General features: G+C 40.5%; 1 protein-coding gene across 4 annotated transcripts in view; it reads left to right on the top strand.

The window, feature by feature from the left end:
- The window catches only part of KCNK2 (potassium two pore domain channel subfamily K member 2), a 220,112-nt gene extending 204,170 nt beyond the window's left edge, over positions 1 to 15,942 (top strand). For all 4 annotated transcript variants that reach the window (XM_032318920.1, XM_032318922.1, XM_032318921.1 and 1 more), the window contains exon 7: positions 14,763 to 15,942. In XM_032318920.1, coding sequence (XP_032174811.1) covers positions 14,763 to 15,080 — 318 coding nt within the window. In that variant the 3' untranslated portion in view covers positions 15,081 to 15,942. The remainder of the gene's footprint in view (positions 1 to 14,762) is intronic.
- Positions 15,943 to 25,741: the final 9,799 nt, after the last annotated feature.

Below are 25,741 nucleotides of genomic sequence, written 5' to 3' on the forward strand. Positions count from 1 at the left end.
GCTCATAGGACACTTACTTGACAAAGCTCTATTAAGTGCCTACAACCTGCCTCTACCGACCGGGCTCAGCAGTTGAGATAAAACAGTACACAAAATGAAACTTAGGAAACGTAGGAGTCTTCTTCCACTGTAATTAACATCAATGTTGAATTTATTTCATATAGCAGGGGTTCATAACCTTTTCTGGGTCACATGCTCTTTGAGAATATGGGAAGAGCTCTGATCCCCTTCACCACAAAAAAACCATGCAAATCCATCAAAAACTAACGATGTCCTACTATCTGTTGGCTAATTGAACATAATTTTTTTAAAAAATGCACAAATCCTCATAGTGTATATACAACTGCAAGAGTTCCACACCATCTCTGAAGCTCATGGTTAGGTGACACATCCTAAATGCTCAAGAGCACCAAAATATGTACATTCTCTTTGCCAAAGTCTGGGATAGATAGAGAGGAAAAGGTGAAGTGGAGAATAAAGGATTGAGCTACAGCGTGTGTCTCTGGAGGAGGTGAAGGGAGTGACATGGCTATGTCAGCATAGCTATGAAACACCAGTTCAAAACAGGGGTCTTCACACTTTTTTGCATGTGAACTCCCTGAAAGCCTTTTGAAAAATGAAGTCTGTCCATGCATATTTTATGTTGAAATCTAAAATTCTTCATTTTAGGTTAAATAGTTTTAAAGGATATAATTTTCAGTGAATTTAGACAGTGACACTCAACTACAACTATGATGTGTCTTTTTCAGTGTACCTACCAGTGAAATACAGCTATCACAGTAATTGATACCACATATAAGTCTAAATAACACTGAAAAAGCTCTTCTCATTCCCTCCTCTTAGATGGCACACAGTTTTAATTTGTCCCATTGTTTGGATGTTAACTATACCACAAAAAGTGCGGTCTGCCTGGCTTCTCCACTATAAAGTTTCTCCTTTCCCCATGTATTTTTTTTTAAGATTTTTCTTATTTATTTGAGAAAAAGAGAGAGCATGAGTTGAGAGTGGGGAGAGGGAGAGAGAGCAGACTCCCCACTGAACAAAGAGCCTGACATGGGGCTCGATTTTAGGACCCTGAGATCATGACCTAAGCCAAAGGCAGATGCTTAACCAATGGAGCCATCCAGGCGCCCCTTCCCTATGTAATTAATACAAGTTTTGTGGGGAAGTTCTTTGAGATATTATGGTTATCCCTTTCATCCTCAAACTTATACATATATACATATACAAATATATACACATTTATGTATGCATATATGTTTGTATGTATATATGTCAGTCTGCTATAATCGATGAGCTATTATCTGTTACAAACATCACTTATTTTTTTACATTTTTTTAAAAATTTTATTTATTTGACAGAGAGAGAGAGAGATCACAAGTAGGCAGAAACCCCGATGCGGGGCTCGATCCCAAGACCCTGAGATCATGACCCAAGCCGAAGGCAGAGGCTTAACCCACTGAGCCACCCAGGCGCCCCACAAACGTCACTTATTTTGATCCACGAGTCGTCCCATAGTTGGCCAGCGGGAGCCCCTGCACGTTGTCTTCTATGCCTTTCGGTGTATTCCCATTATTCTCTGAGCAATTCTTTACTTTCTGCCATAATAAAGTGTTCCCAGGTCAACTTAAAATTTTTCTGCTGGCCTCAGAATCATTCATTTCTCGAAGGAGCCGTGGTTTCTTTTAGCGGATAATGCTATTTAGAAAGAGATTTGGGTGCTCACTGCTAATGGTGTTGTTACTCTTCCCGGACACTCTCCGTAGCAAAGCTAGAGAAGATATTTTATATTCATACATACGCATATTTCTATCTATTTGACATCTATCTGTGTATCTTAAAAACCATGAGGATGTTAACTGGACTTTGGTGAGCATTTTGCAATATATATGAATGTCAAATCATTACACTGTAATGTAAAATTATATGTAATGATATGTAATGATGTCAATTATACCTAATGACAGGGAAAAAATTATATCCCCAGTTTCAGTCTGACATAAGAGTTCATTCTAATTTTCTGCCCTTTTTTAGAGAGGGAGGGGCGAGGGGCAGAGGGAGGAGAGAACAGACCTTAAGCAGACTCTACACTGAGTATGGAACCTGACATGAGGCTCGATCTCACAACCCTGAGATCATGACCTGAGCCAAAATCAAAAGTTGGACACTTAACTGACTAAGCCACTCAGGTGCCCCTAATTTTCTTTTTTATATTTGTAATTCCTTTTCTACAGTGAAATATCTGAATCTCATTATTTTCAGTATATTATTTGATCAGTGTCCTTGTAGGTCACCACTGCTGTCCCACCCCCTACCCTTCAGGGAGGCCCTCCCCACCCTGCTTGGTCACCAGCACTGTGTGCTGGGCTTCCCTTGTGTGGATCGTCCCCCTCATCCCTTTTGTGCTCTGAGACCGCACATTGGGCTGCTACCCCATTATGAGGTGCTCTGATATAACTCTGATGTGCCACGCTGGTACCACAGCCCCCTCACCAAACCTGTCACACTGATGTCTCCCTAGTTTTGCTTCATCTAATTACTTTAGGGCTGAGTTGTTTCCGAAGGAGAGCAGAAGACGAAAGGAAGGAAAAGCATTTTTTAAGTGCACAGATCTCATAGCCCCCTGTGGACATTAAATGCCCTTTTGTTATAAGTAAGCTATTACTAAATCCAGGTTTATTGAAAGAGTTTGGAAACAACATCACATGTTTTGATTTTATCTTTTTAAATATTTTTTTATTTGAGAGAGAGATCAAGTGGGGGAGGCAGGGCAGCAGGGGAGAGAGAGAGAATCCAAAGCAGACTCCACACTGAATGTGGTGCCTGACACAGGGCTCAATCCCCTGACAGTGAGATCATGACCTGAGCCAAAACCGAGTCAGAGGCTTTGACTGAGCCACCTGGGCACCCCTGTTTTGATTTTATTGAATATATAATGGATATGTTTTGTGGAGAATGCTTATAAAGTTTCATCAGCCCTTCATTCTGTTATTACTATTGACTGGTATTTGTCACATAGCTATATACCTTTAAGAAAAACAACAAACACAGCATTACCCCACCATCACCCCGTCACAGAGTTTCCACCTTGTACTGTGAGACAAATAATCCAACTACTATAACTCATGATAATCACGAGTATGTGAAATTTTATAGAAGTACATAATTTTATATTTTTGTGAATTTTCGTGTCCTTACTTTACATACAATAAAATGTTCTGTAAATTGGATGAGCTCCATAATACATATTGTTAAAGTATCTCTAATACTAGACATGAGGGGAGAGTTTCAAGAATGTTCCCCGACAGGGGCACCTTGGTGGCTCAGTCTGCTGGGCATCTGCTTTTGGCCACTGTCATGATCTCAAGATTCTGGCATCATGTCCCACATCATGTCCCAAATCAGGCTCCCTACTCAGGGGGGAGCCTGCTTCTCCCTCTCCCTCTGGCTCTCTCCCCTCTCGTTCTCTCTCTCTCAAATAAATACATAAAACGTTAAAAAAAAAAAAAAGAATGTTCAGTGATACACTGACAATACAACACACCTATATAAAACTTAAGTCTACTATACAAGGGAATGTCTGATTTTGCAGCCCTACCTTATCATTAAAGCAGTTAATATTATGTATTATACTTGGAAATTTTTATGGGAAAGATATTTAAACTCACAGGATTAATATTAATATTGTTATTTTCTTTGTCATTGTTTTATTAAAACTATTGTACTTAATTTTTGCACAATTATGTTAATATGTGTGGTATTAAGAAATGGAGAAATTACTAACTAAAAAAAGTAGTTTAAAGAGACCTTATGAATATTACATATACTTTCCTGAAAACCAGAGAAAAACATCATGTCCTATTCTGTCAAGATAACGTGACACTTAGTAATCCTTTTAGCTGGGTTGTTTTTTGTTTTTGTTAACCTGGTCGGTGAAGAGAATACTTTGAATTGTTCTTTTTAACAGTGCTGTTCAACAATAACAACGAAATGTCAGTACTTCAGAAAATGAATAATAATTGTCAGGAATTATAGTCTAGGCAACCTCTGAAGTTGGAATGCAAAGTAGGTTTCAAATTATTTTTACACATTTAACCAGAGGTATGCTTTCAGCTTGGCTACCTGCTTTTCATATTTAACCTTCCTTACGTCATTAAGGTCTGTTAAGTATTTGAGTACCAAGAACAAGAAATTAACATCCCACTGCCAAAGGGACAGGATAAAGCATTGGACAAAGACAAGAAAAACCTCTTTAGTTTTATTCCTGGTGAAGAAAATTACTTAATGGCTATTCAATCCTAAGTGGTCAGCTTTGCTTTAGATTCTTTTGAAAGCGTCCCTTGCGGGGAGGGCTGGAGTGCCTGGGCAGCTCAGTTAAGCATCTGCCTCTTGATTTTTGGCTCAGATCAAGATCTCAGGGTCCCGGGGTGCCTGGGTGGCTCAGTGGGTTAAGGCCTCTGCTTTCGGCTCAGGTCATGATCCCAGGGTCCTGGGATTGAGCCCCACATCGGGCTCTCTGCTCAGCAGGGAGCCTGCTTCCTCCTCTCTTTCTGCCTGCCTCTCTGCCTACTTGTGATCTCTGTCCGTCAAATAAATAAATAAAATATTAAAAAAAAAAAAAAAACAACGATCTCAGGGTCCCGAAATCGAGCCCCGCAGGCTCGTCACTCAGTGCAGAGTCTGCCTGTCCCTCTCCCTCTGCTCCTCCCCAATTTGCACTTGCCTCACTCAAAGAAAAGAAAGAATAAAAACCTTTTTTTAAAAAAATCTCTTAGGGTATAAGAAAGCCACTGATTTCTGTACATTGACTTTGTATCCTGCCACGTTGCTGAATTGTTGTATGAGTCCTAGTAGTTTGGGGATGGAGTCTTTTGGCTTTTCCATATAAAGAATCACGTCATCTGCGAAGAGAGAGAGTTTGACTTCTTCATTGCCAGTTTGGATACATTTTATTTCTCTCTGTTGTCTGATTGCTGTTGCTAGGACTTCTAATACTATGTTGAACAAGAGTGGTGAGAGTGGGCATCCTTGTCGTGTTCCTGATCTCAACGGGAAAGCTGCAAGCTTTTTCCCATTGAGGATGATATTTGCTGTGGGTCTTTCATAGATAGATTTGATGAAGTTCAGGAATGTTCCCTCTATCCCTATACTTTGAAGCGTTTTAATTAGGAACGGATGCTAGATTTTGTCAAATGCTTTTTCTGATCAATTGAGAGGACCATGTGGTTCTTCTCTCTTCTCATATTAATTTGTTCTATCACATTGATTGATTTGCGAATGTTGAACCATCCTTGTAGCCCAGGGATGAATCCCACCTGGTCATGGTGGATAATCTTTTTAATGTGCTGTTGGATCCTGTTGGCTAGGATCTTGTTGAGAATCTTAGCATCCATATTCATCAGTGATATTGGTCTGAAATTCTCCTTTTTGGTAGGGTCTTTGCCTGGTTTGGGGATCAGGGTAATGCTGACTTCATAGAAAGAGTCAGGAAGTTTTCCTTCTGCTTCAATTTTTTGAAACAGCTTCAGGAGAATAGGTGTTATTTCTTCTTTGAAAGTTTGGTAGAATTCCCCAGGGAATCCATCAGGTCTTGGGCTCCTGTTTTTTGGGAGGACTTTGATCACTGCTTCAATCTCGTTACTAGATATTGGTCTGGTGCAAAAATAATGAATACTGTTATGCTGAAAATTTAAAAACAGAAAACAAAAAACAAAACATGATGTAACTATTTAAAAAAAAAAAAACCTCTGGAGTTGGTGAGGGCTGTGAAGTGTGTTAGCCTGACGATTCACAGACTGTACCACTGGGGCTAAAAATAAATTATATGTTAATTTAAAAAAATCCCTTAGGGAGAAGATTCTCTATCCAAGTGATTCTGGCCACGTCAAAATGCTACAATGGAACATTACTCAGTCATAAAAAAGAATGAAATCTTGCCATTTGCAACAAGATGGGTGGATCCAGAGAGCATAGTGCTAAGTGAAATAAGAGGAAACACAAACACCATGTGATTTCAGTCATATGTGGAATCTAAGAAACAAAAACAAAACAAAATTTTAAGAAAAATTCTCATATGTGGAATTTTTTTTTAATTACCCATCTTAAGCTCTGATAAGTATGCAGGCAATTTTTTTTTTAAGATTTGATTTATTTATTTGACAGATCACAAGTAGGCGGAGAGGCAGACAGAGAGAGAGGAGGAAGCAGGCTCCCCGCTGAGCAGAGAGCCCGATGCGGGGCTCGATCCCAGCACCCTGGGACCATGACCTGAGCCAAAGGCAGAGGCTTTAACCCACTGAGCCACCCAGGTGCCCCAAGAAACAGACTCTTAACTATAGAGTACAAACTCACCATTACCAGAGGGGAGGTAGGTGGGGGGATGGGTAAAATAGGGAATAGGGATTAAGGAGGGCACTTGGCAGGAGTACCAGGTGTTATATGTTAGTATTGAACCTCTCTATTGTACCCCTGAAACTAATGTTACACTGTTAGGTCAACTAACCTTAGAAGAAAACAAAGGTTAGAGGGTTGCCTGGGTGGCTCAGTGGGTTAAGCCTCTGCCTTCGGCTCAGGTCATAATCCCAGGGTCCTGGGATCGAGCCCCGCATTGGGCTCTCTGCTCAGCAGGGAGCCTGCTTCTCCCTCTCTTTCTCTGCCTACTTGTGATCTGTGTCAAATAAATAAAATCTTAAAAAATAAAAGAAAAAAACCAAAGTTTAGATCTGCATGTTAAAAAGGTTTTTTTAAAGAAAAGTTGAACCTCTTCCAAGTATTATCTAGTACTTGAGTTGGCTTTTGTTAATTGGAAAAAATCTTACAAAAACCTTAGAGTTTCAGATAGAAATTCCTCATCTAGTTATGAATCTATGAAAGGCACTGGCCTACCTATAATGAGTGATTATTGTTCATAGTTAATTGAATATACATGAGAAGAAAAAGCCAATTAGAATAGAAAAATAGAGATAAGGTAGGTAAGTTCTGTAGGGAGAAACTGACTAGCAGAGATTGTAGGACATCAAAACATGGCCATGTCCATGAACTGAGAATGGAAGGAAGTCATTCCAGAGAAATGACTGGTGGAAAGAGATTTGAGGGGGGAAGAAAATTGAATTGCTATCTTACCACAAAGGACTAGTGAAGTCACTGTTGCCAGATTTCTAAATCATACCACCAACTTCCACCCTAAAGTAGCTGCCTGCTAGTAATTGGAAAAATTTTTCTGAGCTATTCAGTCTTTGGAACTGGACAATTTAGAATATTAGTGAATTTCTTATTATTACTCAGCTATTAATTATCTGAAAACCAGGGACGCCTGGGTGGCTCAGTGGGTTAAAGCCTCTGCCTTCGGCTCAGGTCAGGTCAGGGTCCTGGGATCGAGTCCCGCATCGGGCTCTCTGCTCAGCGGGGAGCCTGCTTCCTCCTCTCTCTCTCTGCCTACATGTGATCTCTGTCAAATAAATAAAATCTTTGAAAAAAAAAAAAAAAAGATCTGAAAACCCAAACTCTGTAAATGTAGAATTTCAAAGCTCATGGGTAGGTGGAAGTAGGGTAGCTATGATTCTAGGTGAAAAGCTGAAGCAGAAAACACTGGGTTTTCTGATGTAATAGAAATGTATGGAAGGGCAAAAGATTTGCTTGGTGAAAGTGAAACCGAGGTTAGAATTATCCTAAATTTGAGGAAGTTCACAAGTTCATTTGATAAATTAAGCAGCAGAGTTAAATGAAATAATATTTAACCTCTTGGTGATTGTTTTGTGAATTTTACAAAACAACAACAACAAGAAAAAAAAGTACTCCTGCAACAGAATGGTTGAAAATTGTAGAGCCCTTGCATATTAGCTAAAATTCAATGGCAGTTTTTCAGGTAACTTCAGCTGGTGGGGAGACACTGACTTTTGCCATGTTGAGAGGACACTTAGATGACATGCACGCTAGAATCCATTCTCTTATCAAAGGTCAGGTGAGGATTATGTCTTCCTGTCCCAAAAGCATGGCTCAGGAACAGATCAGAAGGGAAAGTAGAAGGAATTACTGCTCTTCACAAATCAGCTTTACTCTCTTGGGGAAAAGAAAGTGTGGCTAGAATTTTACAGAACTGCTTGAAGGAAAATAACCTTAGAAACGCAGTGATAAAGACTATTTAAAAGACCTGTAATTTTCAAAAAGAATTTTTTCACACAGAGAATACTGAAAATTCTCTTTAGGTCATTACATTTTCTGTTACAAGGAAATGACCACTTTGGTGAAAATTGACATGGGGTGGAGACAATGAAGTTTTCAGAAATGAAATCATTAACAAATAAGACAAGTATAAAGAATTATACTTTAGTAAACATGGTAGAGTTAAGATTCAGAAATAATGACTCAAACATTGTCTTTTTTTTTTTTAGAATTTAACTTCTTTTTTGAGGTCTAATTGGCATACAACCTTAGTTTTGATCCTCTATTATTTTAATTGGATTAGTCTTTTGCTATTGACTTGTATGAGTTTTTTATGTACTTTGGATCTGACCCCCTTATCAGACAATAGGATTGGCAAATATTTTCTCCCATTCTGTAGGTTGCCTTTTCATCTTATGGATTCTCGTTTTTTATTTCTTTGCAACATTAAAGATTCCTTCAAGAATACTGAAAGGAATCTGTTTTTTCTTCACTTTGATATCTCAATAAGAAAAATTCCCAGTGGCACCTACAATCCAATTCTGATGCATGGGTCGAGCAAATAAAGAGCATTCCATAGAGAACTCTGCCCTCACAAGCTTTATTCAGGGCTGGGTATCTAGACCCTGAATGTGCACAGATAGTACTATAACATCATCAAGGGGAGATTTAAAAGGAAGAAAACTATTCAAAAATTTCTGCAACTCAGGAAAGTCATCAGTAAGCCTAGGACCTGGTCCATAATAGCTATTCTATATGTAACTGTTGAAACCTACAGTTTCTATTTTTACATACTGTTACTTTTACTACCCATGCCTATATACATTCATTCTTTTGCATAGTTTTAATAAAAGACAATTTTATCACTTTATTTAACACATAATAGGAGAAAAGAGTTTCTATAGCTCAGGACTTCTAGGAAGCACTGATTTCTTAAATGACGTTTATTCATCTCCATATTATGCTATTAAATATATGGTTTGGAGGCATCTGGCTTGTTGTCAGAAGAGCTGCAACTCTTGATCTCAGGGTCATGGGTTCAGATTCCAGGTTGGGTAGAGAGATTAAATTTTTAAAACTTTAAAAATGTATATATAGTTTAAAGAATATCTTCATACATATTTTTTCCTTTGGTGAAAATTCTTGCCCAGAATAAATTTCTTTGGATTAACCGACTTTGATCAACAGCTATGAACATTTTAGTGATTAGTAAAATCGATTTATAAATTGCCTTCTCTTCAGACTGTACCAACACACACTGATACAGAACTTCTGCAAATATCAGCTTTCCTTGAGAGCCCCGGAGAGGATGTGTACGCAGGAAGAGAGCTGTGTCAGTCAACGGTCACAGATTTCTCCCTAGCCAAAGTATGCAAGAGTCTAGTTTGTTCAGATTATTATGTTGGGTATACTTTTATGGAAAGAAAATAGGATGCATATTCTCTTTCATTAAGCTTACCATCTAGTTTGGGGAAACCAAACTTTATTCAGTCACTCTATCCAAAGCAACATCCCAAATGCTGCAGTGTGGAATGAGGGGAAAGAAAGGTGAGCTTGATACGACGTTAGCCAGTGATCTTTACCCTCAAAGAATCTGCCTTGTTGATTGTTGCCTGGAGTAAATGGGGTGATAAATATTCTTTATGGTTACAAATACGCCTCCTATGAACTTCATAAATTACCAGTTTCTAGAAGAGTGACCTTCCATCTTTCTTAAGCCATCCTATCAACCTTAAGTGATTTAGGAAAATTTGCTCTAAAAACGTTGAAATATGTGACAAAAGCTTGGTTTTAAATTATGTTGCTACCATTCCAAGGACCTTCTCTGTTATTATTTGAGATGTTTTAGAGGACCTGAACTGTAGGGCTTGGAACCACTACCGAGGAGGCAAATACCCCTATAATCATGAGACTTTGCTACCTTAGTCGGCTCTAGATGCTTAAAAAGTATTCACAGTTGCTGACAAAGGTCGGTGATTCTTCTAATGTAAAAGTATTATTTAAAGGTTACATTCCACAAGGACGGTGAAGCCTAGGCTGTGGGGTGGCCGAGTCAGGTATTGTCAGGCAAAGTGGTGAGAATGATGGTAAAGGTTAGGGGACTAGTGAGAAGGGAATTTGACTTAAATGATCTTTATGATGGGCATGATTTTCTTCATGCTGAAGATGAGACATTGGTAACATCATAGACTTTTTAAAAAGGTGAGGAAATTTTACAAAGGCTAAAAAGTTTAAGGAAACGTACTTTGAACCTTTACTATGAATAGACCTGGCTGCGTCTCTCTCCTGAAAGGAACAGGATTCTCCCATCAGAGTCAACCAAAAGGCACAGCACACTCTTCTTATTGGAACATGTTTCCCAAACATGACTGATTTTTCTGACATTCATTCATTCACTCATTTGTCCAACAAACACTTACTGAACTCCAACTATGTACCCTGGAAGTTCTGGGAAAGCTGAACGAGACATGGCAGACTTATCCTCTCTATTGCCGTGAAGCCAGGAGAGCAGTTACACTTGTAGTTGGAATACACGGTGATGGGGAATGCTAGGGAAGTACAGGCTGCGGGGATGACCCTGTCGTCGTCTGGGGGAGCAGGGGCAGGGCGGGCTGGGGCAGGGAATGGCTTCATGAAGAGGTCTAGTTGAGGACAGGTAGGAAATGCAGTAGGCGCTAGAGAAGGACTGGGGAACAGTATTCTGAGCAGAGAAAATAATAAGCAATGAATGAAGAAAGGCAGAAGAATGCGGCGGCATGTTTGAGGAAATAAATGTTCAGGATGGCCCCCCAACAGTAGACTTTGAGAATGATTGTGTTTAGGATTAAGGCTAAAGCAGGTAGACCCTAGACCATTTAAGCCACTTTAGAAAGTCTGGACTTTATCCAAATGAAAAGGGAATCAATTGACTGGTTTTATGCAAGGGAAAGTACCTGATCGATCTGCGTTTAGTAAAGGACACGCAGGCTGCCGCATGGATAATGCATGTGGAGGGAGGTGGATTAAATCAGAAAGACTGGTTAGGAGGCTCAGGACAGGACCACACTTTTGACAACAGGAATGGAGAGAAGTAAAAGGAATTGAGAGAAAGGGAGGTGTAAATCAGCAAGACTCTGGGCTGATGTGATGTAAGATTGAATGAGAGGGAGAACAGAGGATGATTAAAGTTCAGCTTGGAAGACGCAGTGGCTCATGGTGCTATTCACTGTAAAGAAATTAGGTAAGAACAGGTTTGTGGAGTTAAATTGTTTGGAGAGAGGCTGAGTTTGAGATGCCCGCAAGTCATCCAAAGTGAAGGCGTTTATCAGCGGTTAGTTACACAGACATAGAATTCAGCAGGGAGATTAGACCTAGAAGTATGGATTTGGGAGTCATCCATTGGAATGCCCTGAGAACCAGAGAACCCTGTGGAGCAGAGCTAGTCAAGGAAAGGCTAAGAGAAAGCACCCCAAGCTGAGAAATAGCCTGAATGGTAAAGCAGTACCTTGAGAGGGGGCTGATTTGGTAACTAGGGCCAGAGATTAACTGATGGGGAGGGAGGGAGGGACTCAGCAGCTGTGAAGATGGGGCCAAACGGACAGTGAATGGTCCCCCTGGATTTGTGACAAGGATGAGAGCCGTTCCCTTCCAGGTAGAGGGCGAGTGCTGGGAGCACTCCATTTTCTTTCTCTTCTTGTAAATCAGATCACATGGCCTGAGGGCATGGAGTAAAAGTCCAGAATTTTTGGACTCCTGGGGAAGACCTCTTCTCTGAGTCAAGTGTATGAGCTGCAGGAACATTCCTTATGATTCTTTAGCACTACTCTTGCTCATTTTTGGTCCTCTGCTTTGTTACTAAGTGGTGTAAGCTTCTTAGTTTTAGGGAGATGACATATTCTTCAAGTCAATGAAAGGTTTGGTTTTTTTTTTTTTTCCTAAAAATCCAATGAAATAAAAATGTTTTAGTGCATTAACTTGTAATTATCCAGAGCACCACATGCATTAACATTTCAATCAAGGAAAGTCTGACTTATATAAATGTTATGTTCTAATTGCGTTGAAAATAAGAAAGCCCCTTCCGAGTCTGAGTATACAATTTTATCCTCATTAACAGAAATGGGTCTGTACTTTAGGACATTGTTATTTGATCAGCAACGAATACGTTGCTCTGGACAATTCTAGAAGGTCAGAATTTTTCCGAAGGAACAGGAATAAGTAATTCTTTATTTTGATGGCTTTGATTTCATTTTTGAGGGACTTTTATTTTTCTTTTGTTTCTCCCCCCTTATTTTCAAGCTTTGAGTTTGAGTGGCTGCATTCCTTAAATCCAGTATCATGAAGAATAGAAAGTTCAGGGCACGAGAGAGGGAACAGATAACCACTGCTGATGGAGAGAAGTAGCCCTAGTGAAAATACTGGAAAAACATCTATTCTCCCAGTATCTTTAGGAAATCATGGCAGTCTGTCCTCACCCTAGTGTAAGCTGCTATACGATGGATTTCCATACGATGTGAATTTGCCTTGGGCTCCTCCAAAACATGTTTAGCCCTTAGAATTAATAAGATTGTACTGGCAAGGCAGAAGAGGGTAGGCTAGACTTCCACGTTTGAATTCTGGCTTCACCACATATTTACTCTGTCTTAAGTTTTTTTAACCTCCTAGCCTCAGTGAAATGGGAGAAGTAATAGAATCATCCTCATTAAGTTGATTAAACACCTAGCACCAGAGGCACTGAATACACAGACAGAATTGTACACAATCCCATGACACAGACCTTGGTAATAACGAGAGTCCTCTCTAATAGGAGTAAATGTTTACTGAGCTCTACACTGAATGCATCATTATATTTTAAAATATTCTTCCAGCTATAATAATGAGTAGGTAAACGTAAACACTCTCTTGCCTTGGCCTTCCTTTAACTGATGAAATACATCTCCCAGTGTATCTGGTCACAGGAGAATTATTCAGCTGTACCTTTAAAAAGAAAAAAAAAATAAAAGATTTGAGAGAAGAGAGCGTACACATATTCACACAGATTGGGGAGGGGCAGACGGAGAAGCAGACTCCCTGCTGAGCCAGGAGCCTGACCCAGAGCTTGATCCCAGGACCCTAAGATCATGACCCAAACCAAACACAGACACTGAACTCACTAAACCCAGGCACCCTCATTCAGCTGTATCTTTTATGCATGCCTTCAACACACCCAAAGCACCTCACGACTTAAAGATCTGTATAACTCAGGAGTTAAGGAATCCATTGCCTTTTTGGGGAGAGTTGCAGACAGACCTCAGACCATGGTTTCACTGGGTGCTTAGAACCTGTGAATTACATTGCAGGGGGAAATGTCCCATTTTTTCAGTTCTCTATCACTTAGTCTATATCTGGAAATCTCCATTAAGCTCTCAAAGCACCCTTAGAAAGCTATACCATCACCAGGCTCATTGTCGTAAGTAGTCGCTGTGGAGTCCTTTATATTTTAAGGACACACACACACACATACACACACACACACATCGCTTGTTTCTCCTGTGAAATTGATTACTACTATCCTTATGTTATAGATAAGGAATTGGAAGCTCAAAATAAGATAAAATTGCTCACCAGTGGGCGCACGGAATGTGAGAGAGAGAGCTGGACCTGGAGGCTGTCATCCCACATGCCTCTGTTTTTATCAGCTGTTATAGATTAGGAGGCAGAATAATGGATACTAATAGGGAAAAATGACTAAAATTGGCTAAGAGGGAAAGCCATTTGCAAAACCATGTTTACTAGAAGACCATTTTTTTAAAGATATTAGTGATAATCAAAACGGAGGAGGCAGAAAGTACAGTTTGTATACAGAGAAGACGTGTGTGCCCTAAGACGCCTGTGCTACGCCCAAGGAAGTGGCGGCCACGACAGGTTGAGTAACTTCACTGATTCCACAAACATTCATGGAGAAACTATTCCTTGGACTTACTCTCCAAATGGGCCTCCAAGTGGGCTTGCCAGTTCTCCTTCCTTTGCTTTCCCTGAAAGCAGAAACAAAGTATTTTACTGCTTATTTAGTAGACAGAGAATTCCCCACTGACCAGTGTGGGCTTGGACACAGAGCCCTTGCACACACCACTGCCGCTCTCTCAAACCTGTGTTTGCGCCCCGAGCACACGGCGTGGCTTCCAGAACTAGCTTGGTCACCTGGGCTCATACTCCAGGCTTCGACTCAGGCTTGTGCTCCCCTACTGTGTCTCACTGCCTTTTCTACATTCAAGTGGTTCTTGAAATTATGGATGAAAAAGGTAACGCAGAACATTATAAAAAGTTAGAGATGGCCATTGTGCAGCTGCAGAAGTTTCAATGGCGCGATCTGAGTACAAAATAACAAGCCCACCTAGTACCTGTAATATAACCCGGGTCAGAGAGCGGGGAGTTCACAGGTTAATTTTTAGAGCCCCGTGGACAGAAAGCGGAGTGTCACCCCACCCTGCGTGCCTAATTACTCCAATTCTCAGACCTCCCATATCACAAAGGGCTACTACCTTCTTGTTTAAAACACGACAGTAAAATGATCCAAGGATAAAGCACACAAAATGCTGACTGTTGTGTGGGTGTCTCTTTGTGTTTTCTCTGCGTGATGCCCCAGGTGGGAGAGTTCAGAGCCCATGCCGCTGAGTGGACGGCCAACGTCACAGCCGAGTTCAAGGAGACCAGGAGGCGCCTGAGTGTGGAGATCTATGACAAGTTCCAGCGCGCCACCTCCATCAAGCGGAAGCTGTCCGCGGAGCTTGCAGGCAACCACAACCAAGAGCTGACCCCTTGCAGGAGGACCCTGTCTGTGAATCACCTCGCCAGCGAGAGGGATGTCTTGCCTCCCTTACTGAAAACTGAGAGTATCTATTTGAACGGACTGACGCCACACTGTGCAGGCGAGGAAATTGCTGTTATCGAGAACATTAAATAACCCTCTCTTTGAAGAACCTTAGGCATAGCCATAGGTGAGGACTTCTATATGCTCTTTATGACTGTTGCTGGTAGCATTTTTTAAATTGTGCATGAGCTCCAAAGGGGGGAAAAATAATAGATAACACCCATCACGGCCATCTACCATCGAGAGAATTTGGAATTCTGAGCCAGCACTGTCTTTTCGATGATGCTTGTTGAGCGGTCCACTTTCCTCGGCAAGTGGAATGAAACAAGCAATGTCTGATGCCTTTTTGTGCCCAGACTGTTTTCCTCCCTCTTTTCGTAACGTGCCATAAGGCCTCAGAATGAATTCTAATTGTTTCTGGTAATCATGTAGCTTCGAGGGATCAGTCCTTAACTTTTCAGGGTCTAACTAACTGAGCCTAGATACGGACCATTTATGGATGACGACGTTTCTTTTTGTAAATGGCAAGAGATTCTTATGCAGCCTTTTACCTAAGAAATTTTCTGTCAGTGCCTTATCTTCCGAAGAAACAGAACCTCTCTAGCTAATGTGTGGTTTTTCCTTCCCAGCCCCACCCCTAGGCTCACCTCTGCAACCCTTTATCCCACAACTCCCGTTCGAACACCATACCTTGCTGGGAACAGTGTGTACACTGAAATGATGATGCCCGAAGAAGGAATAGATGCCAAATTAGATGGACATTGAAGCAACACTCAGAAATTCTAGCGTTAGAGGCACTGCAAAGAAATGAGGTGCACAGACGGCCCCATATACACAGTGTAATTATTTCCAACGTGGTAAAATTGGCTGCTCCAAACAGTCCCTTTTTTTTTCCTGGCAGTATTTGGATGTTATCATTCATTCATCACTACACCTTAAAAGGCAGAAGCAGGAGGGGAAAAAATATATATACATATATATATAATGATATATATATATATATATATATATATATATATATACACACACACACACACACACATTTGTATGTACACACACACACACACACATGCTCTGACAGAAGAAAAGCTGTTAAACACGGATCTTACTGGAGGTGATTTAAGACAACTGGTGTGAATTACCGTTCTGAAGAAAAGAAGATAGCACAATAATGTGTTAAACCATTTGCTAATAAACATTATACTGCCAGCACCTATTTGCTTTTGTGATGTGGAAGACTTACCCGATGTTCCTTTCCCTGGGTGACTTTTGCCAGACGGGAAGTGATGCTGTAGTTGGAGTTGGGCACAGCCTCGCCTTGTGTGGGTGTCCCCCTGGAGCTGTGACTGAGCATGAGAGCAGAAGTTAAAACTGGGATCACTGTGATATTGCACATGGGAAAAAACGCAGACTGCAGGCATAATTCATTTTGACATTAGAGAAAAAGCTATTCTAGCACAATTTAAATCTTGAGAGTTTTTTGGGTTTTGTTTTTTGGTTTTTTTAGATAGAAAAGGCTGATAACCCTTTTTAGTTGAGTTTTATATCCTGTAACTCTTTGGATGTTTCCAAGATTCAGAAGAAAGTCATTAAAGGCACCTAGTAGATTGCTACTCTCTTTTATTTTCATACTTAGATCTGCTGTACTTTGTATATATAATTTTTCAAATGCAGAAAGAAGACAACTTCCCCAAATAGAACTGCAAACATTTCTTTTATCCAGGGGGGCGAGGGTGGTGGAAATATCTGAATAAGTGGCATTCAGATTAGGGACTTAAAAAATAAACTGAGGATCTTTAAAACAAAAACAAAAATCATCTAAATAGATGCTTATTTTCCAAAATTTAAATTTAAGCTAGAAATGTAAATATTCAGTTAACTTGTTGAAGGTACTTTTATAAACAAAAAAATTCTAACCAAAATTTTAGAAAGTGAGGCTCTTTTAGAAAGAAAGCTACACCCATTTCTTCGATAACTGTTAAAGTTCATATGGTGAAATGCACCATGTATAAACTGTGAATTGTATTGACAAATAAAGTTTGTAATTAAAGTCAGCATTTTCTGAGTCTCCTGCTTGCTGCTGAGAATGGAGATGGGATTCTAGCCGAGGAGAACTCCAGGATGTCACTTTTCATGCTGAGTTTTCTGTGGCGCCTTCGCTCACAATATTCAAGAACTATTTTTGAAGCAGTATTACTACCCTTGTTAAATATGTGCAGAATGTTCTTCTTGGTGACTGTTAATCAAAAGTAAATATCTGGACCTTTCCCTTTTGCAATATGATATTTTAAATAGCATGTAAATTCCAAGATTGTTTCTATTACATTAAGACATATTAATGTCTTATTTTATCATTGTTAGACCTTGTCTTGACAATGAAGTAGTCTGAATGCCAGACGCAGGCATCTGAATATTTTTTGTAAGGGAAAAAACAGTCCCAAATCCTGGCAATGTCAAAGCCCAGAGAAGTCAGTTGCCAACTAATCTTCTAGACCTCATACCCCAGATGTTTGAACAACATACCTTATCAGTATCTTGCATAAATGTATTGATTCATCCCTAAGCACCCTGATGGCTCAGTATATATACTAAAACTGGTTGTCAATCTTATCCTCAAAATTGGGGAAAATCTAAGAAAAACTATGTATTATATACCATTTTATTTCCTCAAGCTTTAATGTGTCTACTTTCTGTGAAGAGAAAGTGGATACAGATTTTTGACATGGTCTAGAATTTTCTAGTGAACTTATTTTTTCATCAGACCAGTTTTAAGCCTGAATAGTTTTGCCCTGAAGAATATCCAAAAAAAAAAAAAATACTAGAATGAACAAGGATCAGGAACCCTTTGATATGAAATCTTAGATGTGTATTCTTGACAAGAATCCTCTACCTTATAGCTATTAAATGTAAAAGTGATTATTTTGCAGTTCTTTGAATTTCTTATACAAATCTATATATTTTGCTACCTAGTTAATATCATCCACCCTCTTTTCAATAATCCTTCACTTTTGTAATGCAGGAAGAAGTAAAACTTCTAAGGCCAAGAGAGAACTGAATAATTTGTTTCTTAGTGGTCAATAAAGTGGGAGCAGTCTGTATGTAGAGCTTGGTTTCTTTCTCAAATTCTAAGTACCATGTGATGTGTAAGAAAGACTAAACCCCACCTCACTTTGTATTAAAAAAATGTGTAGAAGTCTTTGAATCTTAAAGGCTAGAGTTTCAAACAGACTAAAGGAAACTTTAGATGAAATACCAAAAACAAAGACAAATTCAGCCATTGTGAAGACTAGAGATAGTTATTTATGCCTAAGAACTACAGACCTAGATCAACTTACATTGTTTTCCATTTTTTAAAAAAAAATTTGTTGTTCTAGTAAAATCATAACTTATTTGTGGTTTGCATTCCTTATTAAAGTATGAGTATAAATATGCTTTTGTATAAAGTAAAAGATGTCTCTATTTGAATACTCATAATTCCATTAAAGTTAATATATGATTTTGCTCCAGCATGAGTTTACTTAAATGTCCTTTTATAGGGAAACTTACTGGCCTTGCACAGGCCAGTAACACAAGCCTTGCTCATGTGTTAGTTCCAGGATGGAACCGGGTTCCTTTTAATGGGGACTTCTGAGGGTAACTCACTTACTCTGGTTTTCTTAATAAGGGGAAATCTTCATAAGCTCCTGTGCTTCCTTCATTCTACCCCACCACAAAGGTTTATCTAGTTTTGGTTTCATACATGACACTTCCCCACCCAGATCTCAATGACGCCTTCCCAAAAGACAGGGATTAGTTCCAAGGACGAGGAGTTTTGACTCTGCTCTTTAAACCTCAGTTGTTACTATTTCTAATATTCATAAAATCATTGCTTTTCCCTATTATTATTAGCACTATAAAGTATTTGCACTGTGTCGTGCTTGTCTCAATTTACAACTATTTTTTTCTTTTTATCAGTCATTCCTTTCCAAAATATTTCTTATTGCCTTGTCTGTATCCTTTCTCTCTTGGACTCTTGGGCTTGTTTCTCTCCAAGCCATCCATCTAGCCATCTAGCCAGTTCCCATTGGATATCTCCACTTCTCAAAGGCATTTCAGCATATCCAAGACTCTCCTGATCTTCCCCAGACGCGACCCTCCTGGTGCCACCTACTTCAACAGTTGGCACTACTTCTCCATCTTGTTGGGCATTATCCTTGATGTCTTCTCCCCTTCCACTCCACACCCGCCTTTCACCAAAGCCCTACACACTTGCATCCTGAATGCCTGGGATTTGTACACAGCCACTACCTTTATCCAAGCCATCGCCATGTAACTCCCCTTGGACGTTTTTGCATCATTCTCTGCTCCTGTCATTGATGGTAGAGTGGACTTTCTTAATACGCATATCTGATTGTGTTGCTCTCCCGTCTGAATCCACTAATTGTCTTTCAATTTTATAAAAGACCAGAATCCCTCAAATGGCCTACAAGGCTTTCTTTTGGTCCACTTTACGCCATCATTTTCAGATTCATCTTGTATCACTCCCTATTCCTCTGTACCCCAGCCCCACTGCATTTCTCCGATCACGTTGCGCTGCTGTCGTCCCTTTTGCCTGGAATGCTTGCTCTCCTTTCTCACCTCAACCTTTCTCACCCAACAAACTTTTACTCTTCCTCAGAAACCAACTCAAGTGTCACTTCCTCTGATAAGCCTTCCCTGACACCAGTTCCGGTACCTTCCTAATATACTGTATGAAATCCCATTATTGTCCCTCGATTTATGATTAAGTAGTCACCATTATTCTTATTTATTTTCCTTCCCCACTAGAATACATTTGTGTTGGCTTGCTATTTTTTTAAAGATTTTATTTATTTATTTGACAGAGAGAGATCACAGAGAGGCAGAGAGAGGAAGGGAAGCATGCTCCCTGCTGAGCAGAGAGCCTGATGCGGGACTCGATCCCAGGACCCTGGGACCATGACCTGAGCTGAAAGCAGAGGCTTTAAACCCATGGAGCCACCCAGGCACCCTGGCTTGCTATTTTTATTTCCAGATCCTAGCCAAGTACATATAGCAGGTACTCCAAAAGTTCATGGTGAACAAATCACATAAAAACGGGTTAGGGGGCACCTGGGTGGCTCAGTGGGTTAAAGCCTCTGCCTTCAACTCAGGTCATGATCCCGGGGTCCTGGGATTGAGCCCCGCATCAGGCTCTCTGCTCAAGCGGGGAGCCTGCTTCCTCCTCTCTCTCTGCCTGCCTCTCTGCCTACTTGTGATCTCTGTCAAATAAATAAATAAAATTAAAAAACAACAACAACAGGGATTAGTTGTAACAGTCTGATGTACACTTCTGTGTAAGTATCCTAAGTTTTCCCTGCTCCACAAACATCAGTCCTCATCTACTGGGTTAGTAGCAAATGGGGAACAGAGAGCAGTTGTTTCTTCTATTTACTTACAAGCTGGTACCGGTTACTCATTCTATAGAAAAATCAAAGCCAGTTCTTCAGAGAGACGATCAGTTTGTCATACACTTACTCCTTATAAACCAGGGTTTCATTATTCTCATTTCCAAATTTTGGCTCACAATAGATGCCATCTAAACTTTTTCAATTATAATCTTGAAAATTTGTTTAGAAATTAATTGTAAAATATGTTTGTCGATACTAGTAAGCGGATGCCTCTTATTAGTAGAGAGCTAAATACACATTCATTTCTCCTTGCCAAATGAAATTCAGCTTTCTCATGCTTAAATTTATAAGCAGTCTGGGAAGAAATCCATTTTGGGGCACATTTTGAACTGTATCCAACAGAGAATATTAGTCACTTACATGGTATAATTTTGAAATTAACTCACAGAATAAACATTGGTTTCCATGTAGTTGATGCTTGACTTTTGTAGTCGGTATTTCTTCTTACACTGTACAATTCATAGGGAGAAGCATACTGATTTTTATCCTTCTCAATTTAAAAATATTTTATACATTTAATTATTATTGACATCAGGCTCTATGTTTCATGATTTTTCTTAAGATTTTTTAAATGAGGGACGCCTGGGTGGCTCAGTCTGTTAAGCTGCTGCCTTTGGCTCAGGTCATGATCCCAGAGTCCTAGGATCGAGTCCCACATCAGGCTCCTTGCTCAGGGTGGAGCCTGCTTCTCTCTCTGCCTCTGCTGCCTCTCTGCCTGCTTGTGCTCTCTCTCTCTCTTCTCTCTGATAAATAAATAAAATCTTTAAAAAAAAAATAAAAAACTTTTTTAAAATGAGCATCAGTGGCCATGTCTGGTCCCGATTCAAATTTTATCATTGCCCAAGTATGTCAGAGTTGGAAAGATAATCAAGATACAGTCAATACATCTAATTAACCCATCCTTTTTCTCAATCAGGTGCAGAAAATCAGAGTTTACACATGCACTGAGAAAGTTTAATATTGCCAGTTCTAGATACATACCAGTAGACTAGCCAAGTGTAAAATCTCTTCAACGATTATGTTGTATGTACAAACAAAATATTACCCTGTTCATGGTTTACCAAGTCAGCATTTTTCAAGAGACTTTATTGTGCCAATTACTGGAAATACTAAGCCAAATAAATGTCCACTTTCTGGGAGACAGCAGTCCACGCATCAGAGAGTGACACGCAACACAGAGAGAGGGAAGCTTCTCAGTGCCGAGGAGCCCTGATGAAAAGGCTTTTGCCTTTGTATGGCCTTGGGAGGCTGAGGCTTAGGAAGAGGGAAGGGCTAACAGTGGAAATCTACAGACATGGCAGAGGAAGGTCTCAACTGGGGCTTCAGGAAGGAGGCCTGCAATTGGACGTGCCAGCTTCTGAGTCCTTGCCTGCTACTTCCCTGAAAAACCACAGTGGGCTGGCTCTGGGAAGGGCCATTCCCTCCCACGCTGCCTGCCAGGCAAAGGCTTGAAACTGCCCGTGGTTGGTCCTAAAAGACCACACACAGGATTTTAGCCTGGAGCCAGACTCCTCAGAAGCAATGGTGATACCTAGCTGAGAATTTTGTATTTGGCACTGGAAAGACATTTCGGGCTTTAAGATAGGGAGTGATGTGAATCAATCTCTACTTTGAGGTTGCTGATGGCTCTGCCAATGGTAATGGGGTAGAGGCTGAGCCGAAAGAGCCGGGCTCATGGCAGGGGGGCAGAGGACTCTGCAGTGGCCCCTGGGGAAGGGATTCGGGTCCAAACCATACGAGAGGCACTGGGAGATGCTGGTGCCTCCACCCCTTTCCCTAGGATCAGGAACATGGGGCCAGGAGAAAGTGGGAGAAGATTCGACGGGAGAATAATGTTTTGAATTTAAAGGATCCGTGGGGTCATCAAAGTGAAAACCCACAGTGGGCAATTAGGATACTCAAATGCTCTCTGGTCAGGCATCCCAGGTAGAGAAATGAATGTGGGAATCGCTCATGTGAGAGGTGCTGCATATTCATAGTTACTTACCATCATCAACAGCATTAAATAAAAGACCCCCTTCGAAACGTTAACCCAGTCTGGAATGATATACGTTGGTTAGACATATTTCACAGCAAGTCAGAAGACCCTCTCATATGAATTACATAAGGTCTTAGGACCTAAACGTGAATCAAGCATTGCTTTCAGGTTGGTACTACAGTAATCACACTACCTTTTTCTTTATGGTAAATGGTTTTCATCAGCAAAGCATATTCATGTTTGTACTTTATTTTAGCCAGGCCTCCACAACTTCATTGGTTCTGCTAACTTTAACCTATGTTCCCAGGCTACCCTCTAATCTTGAAAAGGAGAAATAAAACTAAGATGTGGATTAAAAATAGAAAAATACAAACGAAAATGGACATGGCACCTGTTGGTGCTTGGGCCAGATTCCCAGTATATGGGCTGGTGGCCCCATATCCAGATGCTCTGAGTTTTAGATGATAACAGCCCACCGCCGCCCCCTTTTCTGGAGAGTAACCTGCACATCAGAAGCCACCACTGGGAGATTAGCCAGCACCCAGTTAAATAAAAGACCCCCTTCAAAACGTTAACCCAATGTGGGTAACACCCAGCCAATAACTAACATGTGCCTAGCATAATGCAGCCATCCTTTCTTAAAGTAGGACCAAGTCTGTGCCGCAACTTACACTCCACAGCTCTCTGTTGGACCACGCGGAGGCTAGACACCAGCTGAAACCACACTCTTGCTTAACACCTTCCCCTGCCCTCTCCGGCTTCCCTCCCTCCCTTTCTCCGGAGGGCACATTCCTAAATGCCACGTGCATCTGAATCCCTGTCTCAGACTCTGCTTTCATGACAACTATTGAAGTTACCTAGAATAGAAGGTCAGATCCAGGGTAATAAATAAAACACAGAAATTTTAATACAGAAGTGATGACTCAGAGCCACTTACATGGCTCGCAGTTTCTAGGAAGCCCAAGTGGAAAGTGAAACCCTCATTCATGACTTGGTTCTCATTGTCCACGATGAGAAAGTATATCCACGTCTCATGAAAACAAAGCCTCTCTAAAGCTGAGTTCTAAAGTAAAAGTTTGATTTGGGGCTTCATAGAGGTAGCAGAGAGAGATGCAGAAGAGAGAATACAATATCCCTACAAAAATGTTACAGTGGATTCCATGACTGTTCTTGGTATCAGTTCTAGATATAAGATCATGGGCGAGCCCCAATTTTAGTTTAGCGGAAGCATCTCTTCAGCATAGGTCAAAATAATATGACCCATGGGCCCATCTTTTGGGTATCTGCTTTAGTAATGTTTTAAATTTCCAGAGCAGAAATGCTTTTACAAACTTCAGTTATCTCTAAGAATAACTAGAAAAATGGATTTTATTTTTTTTAAGATTTTTTTTTTAATTTATTTGACAGAGATCACAAGTAGGCAGAGAGGCAGACAGAGAGAGAGGAGGAAGCAGGCTCCCGCTGAGCAGAGAGCCCGATGTGGGGCTTGATCCCAGGACCCTGAGATCATGACCTGAACTGAAGGGTCATGAACTGAACATAAGGGTCACTTTAACCCACTGAGCCACCCAGGTATCTGAAAATTGCATTTTAAAAGGCAAATTTCTGGGTCCCACGACTACAGAAGCTCCTGTACTAGGTACAGAGTAAAGCCCAGAAAATGAACCCCCATCTGCCAGTTCTCTCAAGATTTACATTTTGAGGGGTGCCTGGATGGCTCAGTGGGTTAAAGCCTCTGCCTTCGGCTCGGGTCATGATCTATATCTGTCAAATAAATAAATAAAATCTTTTTTAAAAAGATTTATATTTTGAGAAACTAACATAGAACACAAGGTAGAAATGATTTCTCAAAGTTTTTCATTTATAGCAACACAGTTTTCAATAAGAATTGGAGCGCATGGGGCGCCTGGGTGGCTCAGTGGGTTAAGCCGCTGGCTTCGGCTTAGGTCATGATCCCAGTGTCCTGGGATCAAGCCCCACATCAGGCTCTCTGCTCAGCAGGGAGCCTGCTTCCCCTCTCTCTCTGCCTGCCTCTCTGCCTACTTGTGATCTCTGTCTGTCAAATAAATAAAATATTTAAAAAAAAAAAAAAAGAATTGGAGAGCAGAAATTTTGTGGTCTTATCCTCTGATACTTGACCAAACTACTGGCATGTGTATTGTAAATTGAGTACAGATTGGTCAACTCTATAGACTGAATATGCAGATGATAGGTCTGGAATTTTGGGTGCACGCTGAGGTCAGCCAAGTTTGACGTGGCTCACGAGGAGGTTGGCTATGACATGATCCTCTGTAGAGGCAGGTTAAGAACAAGAAAGGAATCTATTCACAGACCATGTAGGAGTTTATGGAATCTATCTCACTGATAGTTTTTGTTTAAAAACGAACTTTTCCTAGGGCCAGCTCCACCTTCATATTTGATCACTATTCTGCATTCCACTGGGGACATTTCTTTTTCAGGTAGAATTCTGAAAATGGTGTAAGATTTGAAATGGCCACAGAAGACACACCAGAAATATTGTATGCCTTGAAATGATACAGCTGCGGTACAGGCTGGAGAGATTTAAAGCTTTTTCTTTGGCTTCTACATGTTGCAAAGTGAAGCGAGCTGGGTAAACCCATCACAAAATAGCTGAATTAGGGAAGTTCAAAGACATACGAACTGTGATTGAGGGAGAGCGATCAACAGCTAAATACAATACACCCCTTGGGAAAATATAACAATATGGCTTCTAACTAGATCAGTTTCTCAGCCTCTGTGCTCCTGATTTTTGGACTGGGTAATTCTTTGTTGTGGGACATGTTCTACACATTGTGAGATGTTGGGCAGCGTAAGTGACCTCTACCCACATTGTATATGTACCACAATGTATACGTATATGTTGTAGGTTGACATTGTAATGCCAACCAAGAGGAAATCACATACTCCAAGAAAAGGAACAGGTGAACACTTCATTAAATATAGACAAATCGAGAAATTCTCACAAGCTAGGGAATGTTGTGAGAGAATGGCAACAGATGGAACTTGTCTTCAAATCAAAGGAATGAAACCGATGAATGAGAAGAGGGACATTGCCTGCAATTTCTCCTGAGTTAACTTGACCTGATTCGGTGCTAAACAGAGACCTCCCATTATTAAATTTAGATTTGGATAATTAAAGCCATTTTTGACATTGTGGTCCAAAATTCTTACACTGCTCATCTATGGGCAGCCATTGTAACCAAGGTAGTGGTCAGAGAGGAAGCAGTTCCATCTGCCATGCATTAATTACGTCTGTATTTTGGAGGCTAGTGGCCTAAGGAATAAGACTTTCTCAAAACCCCTTTACC

Source organism: Mustela erminea, chromosome 17 (genome assembly GCF_009829155.1).
Source record: "Mustela erminea isolate mMusErm1 chromosome 17, mMusErm1.Pri, whole genome shotgun sequence".
Classification (NCBI taxonomy): Eukaryota; Metazoa; Chordata; class Mammalia; order Carnivora; family Mustelidae; genus Mustela; species Mustela erminea.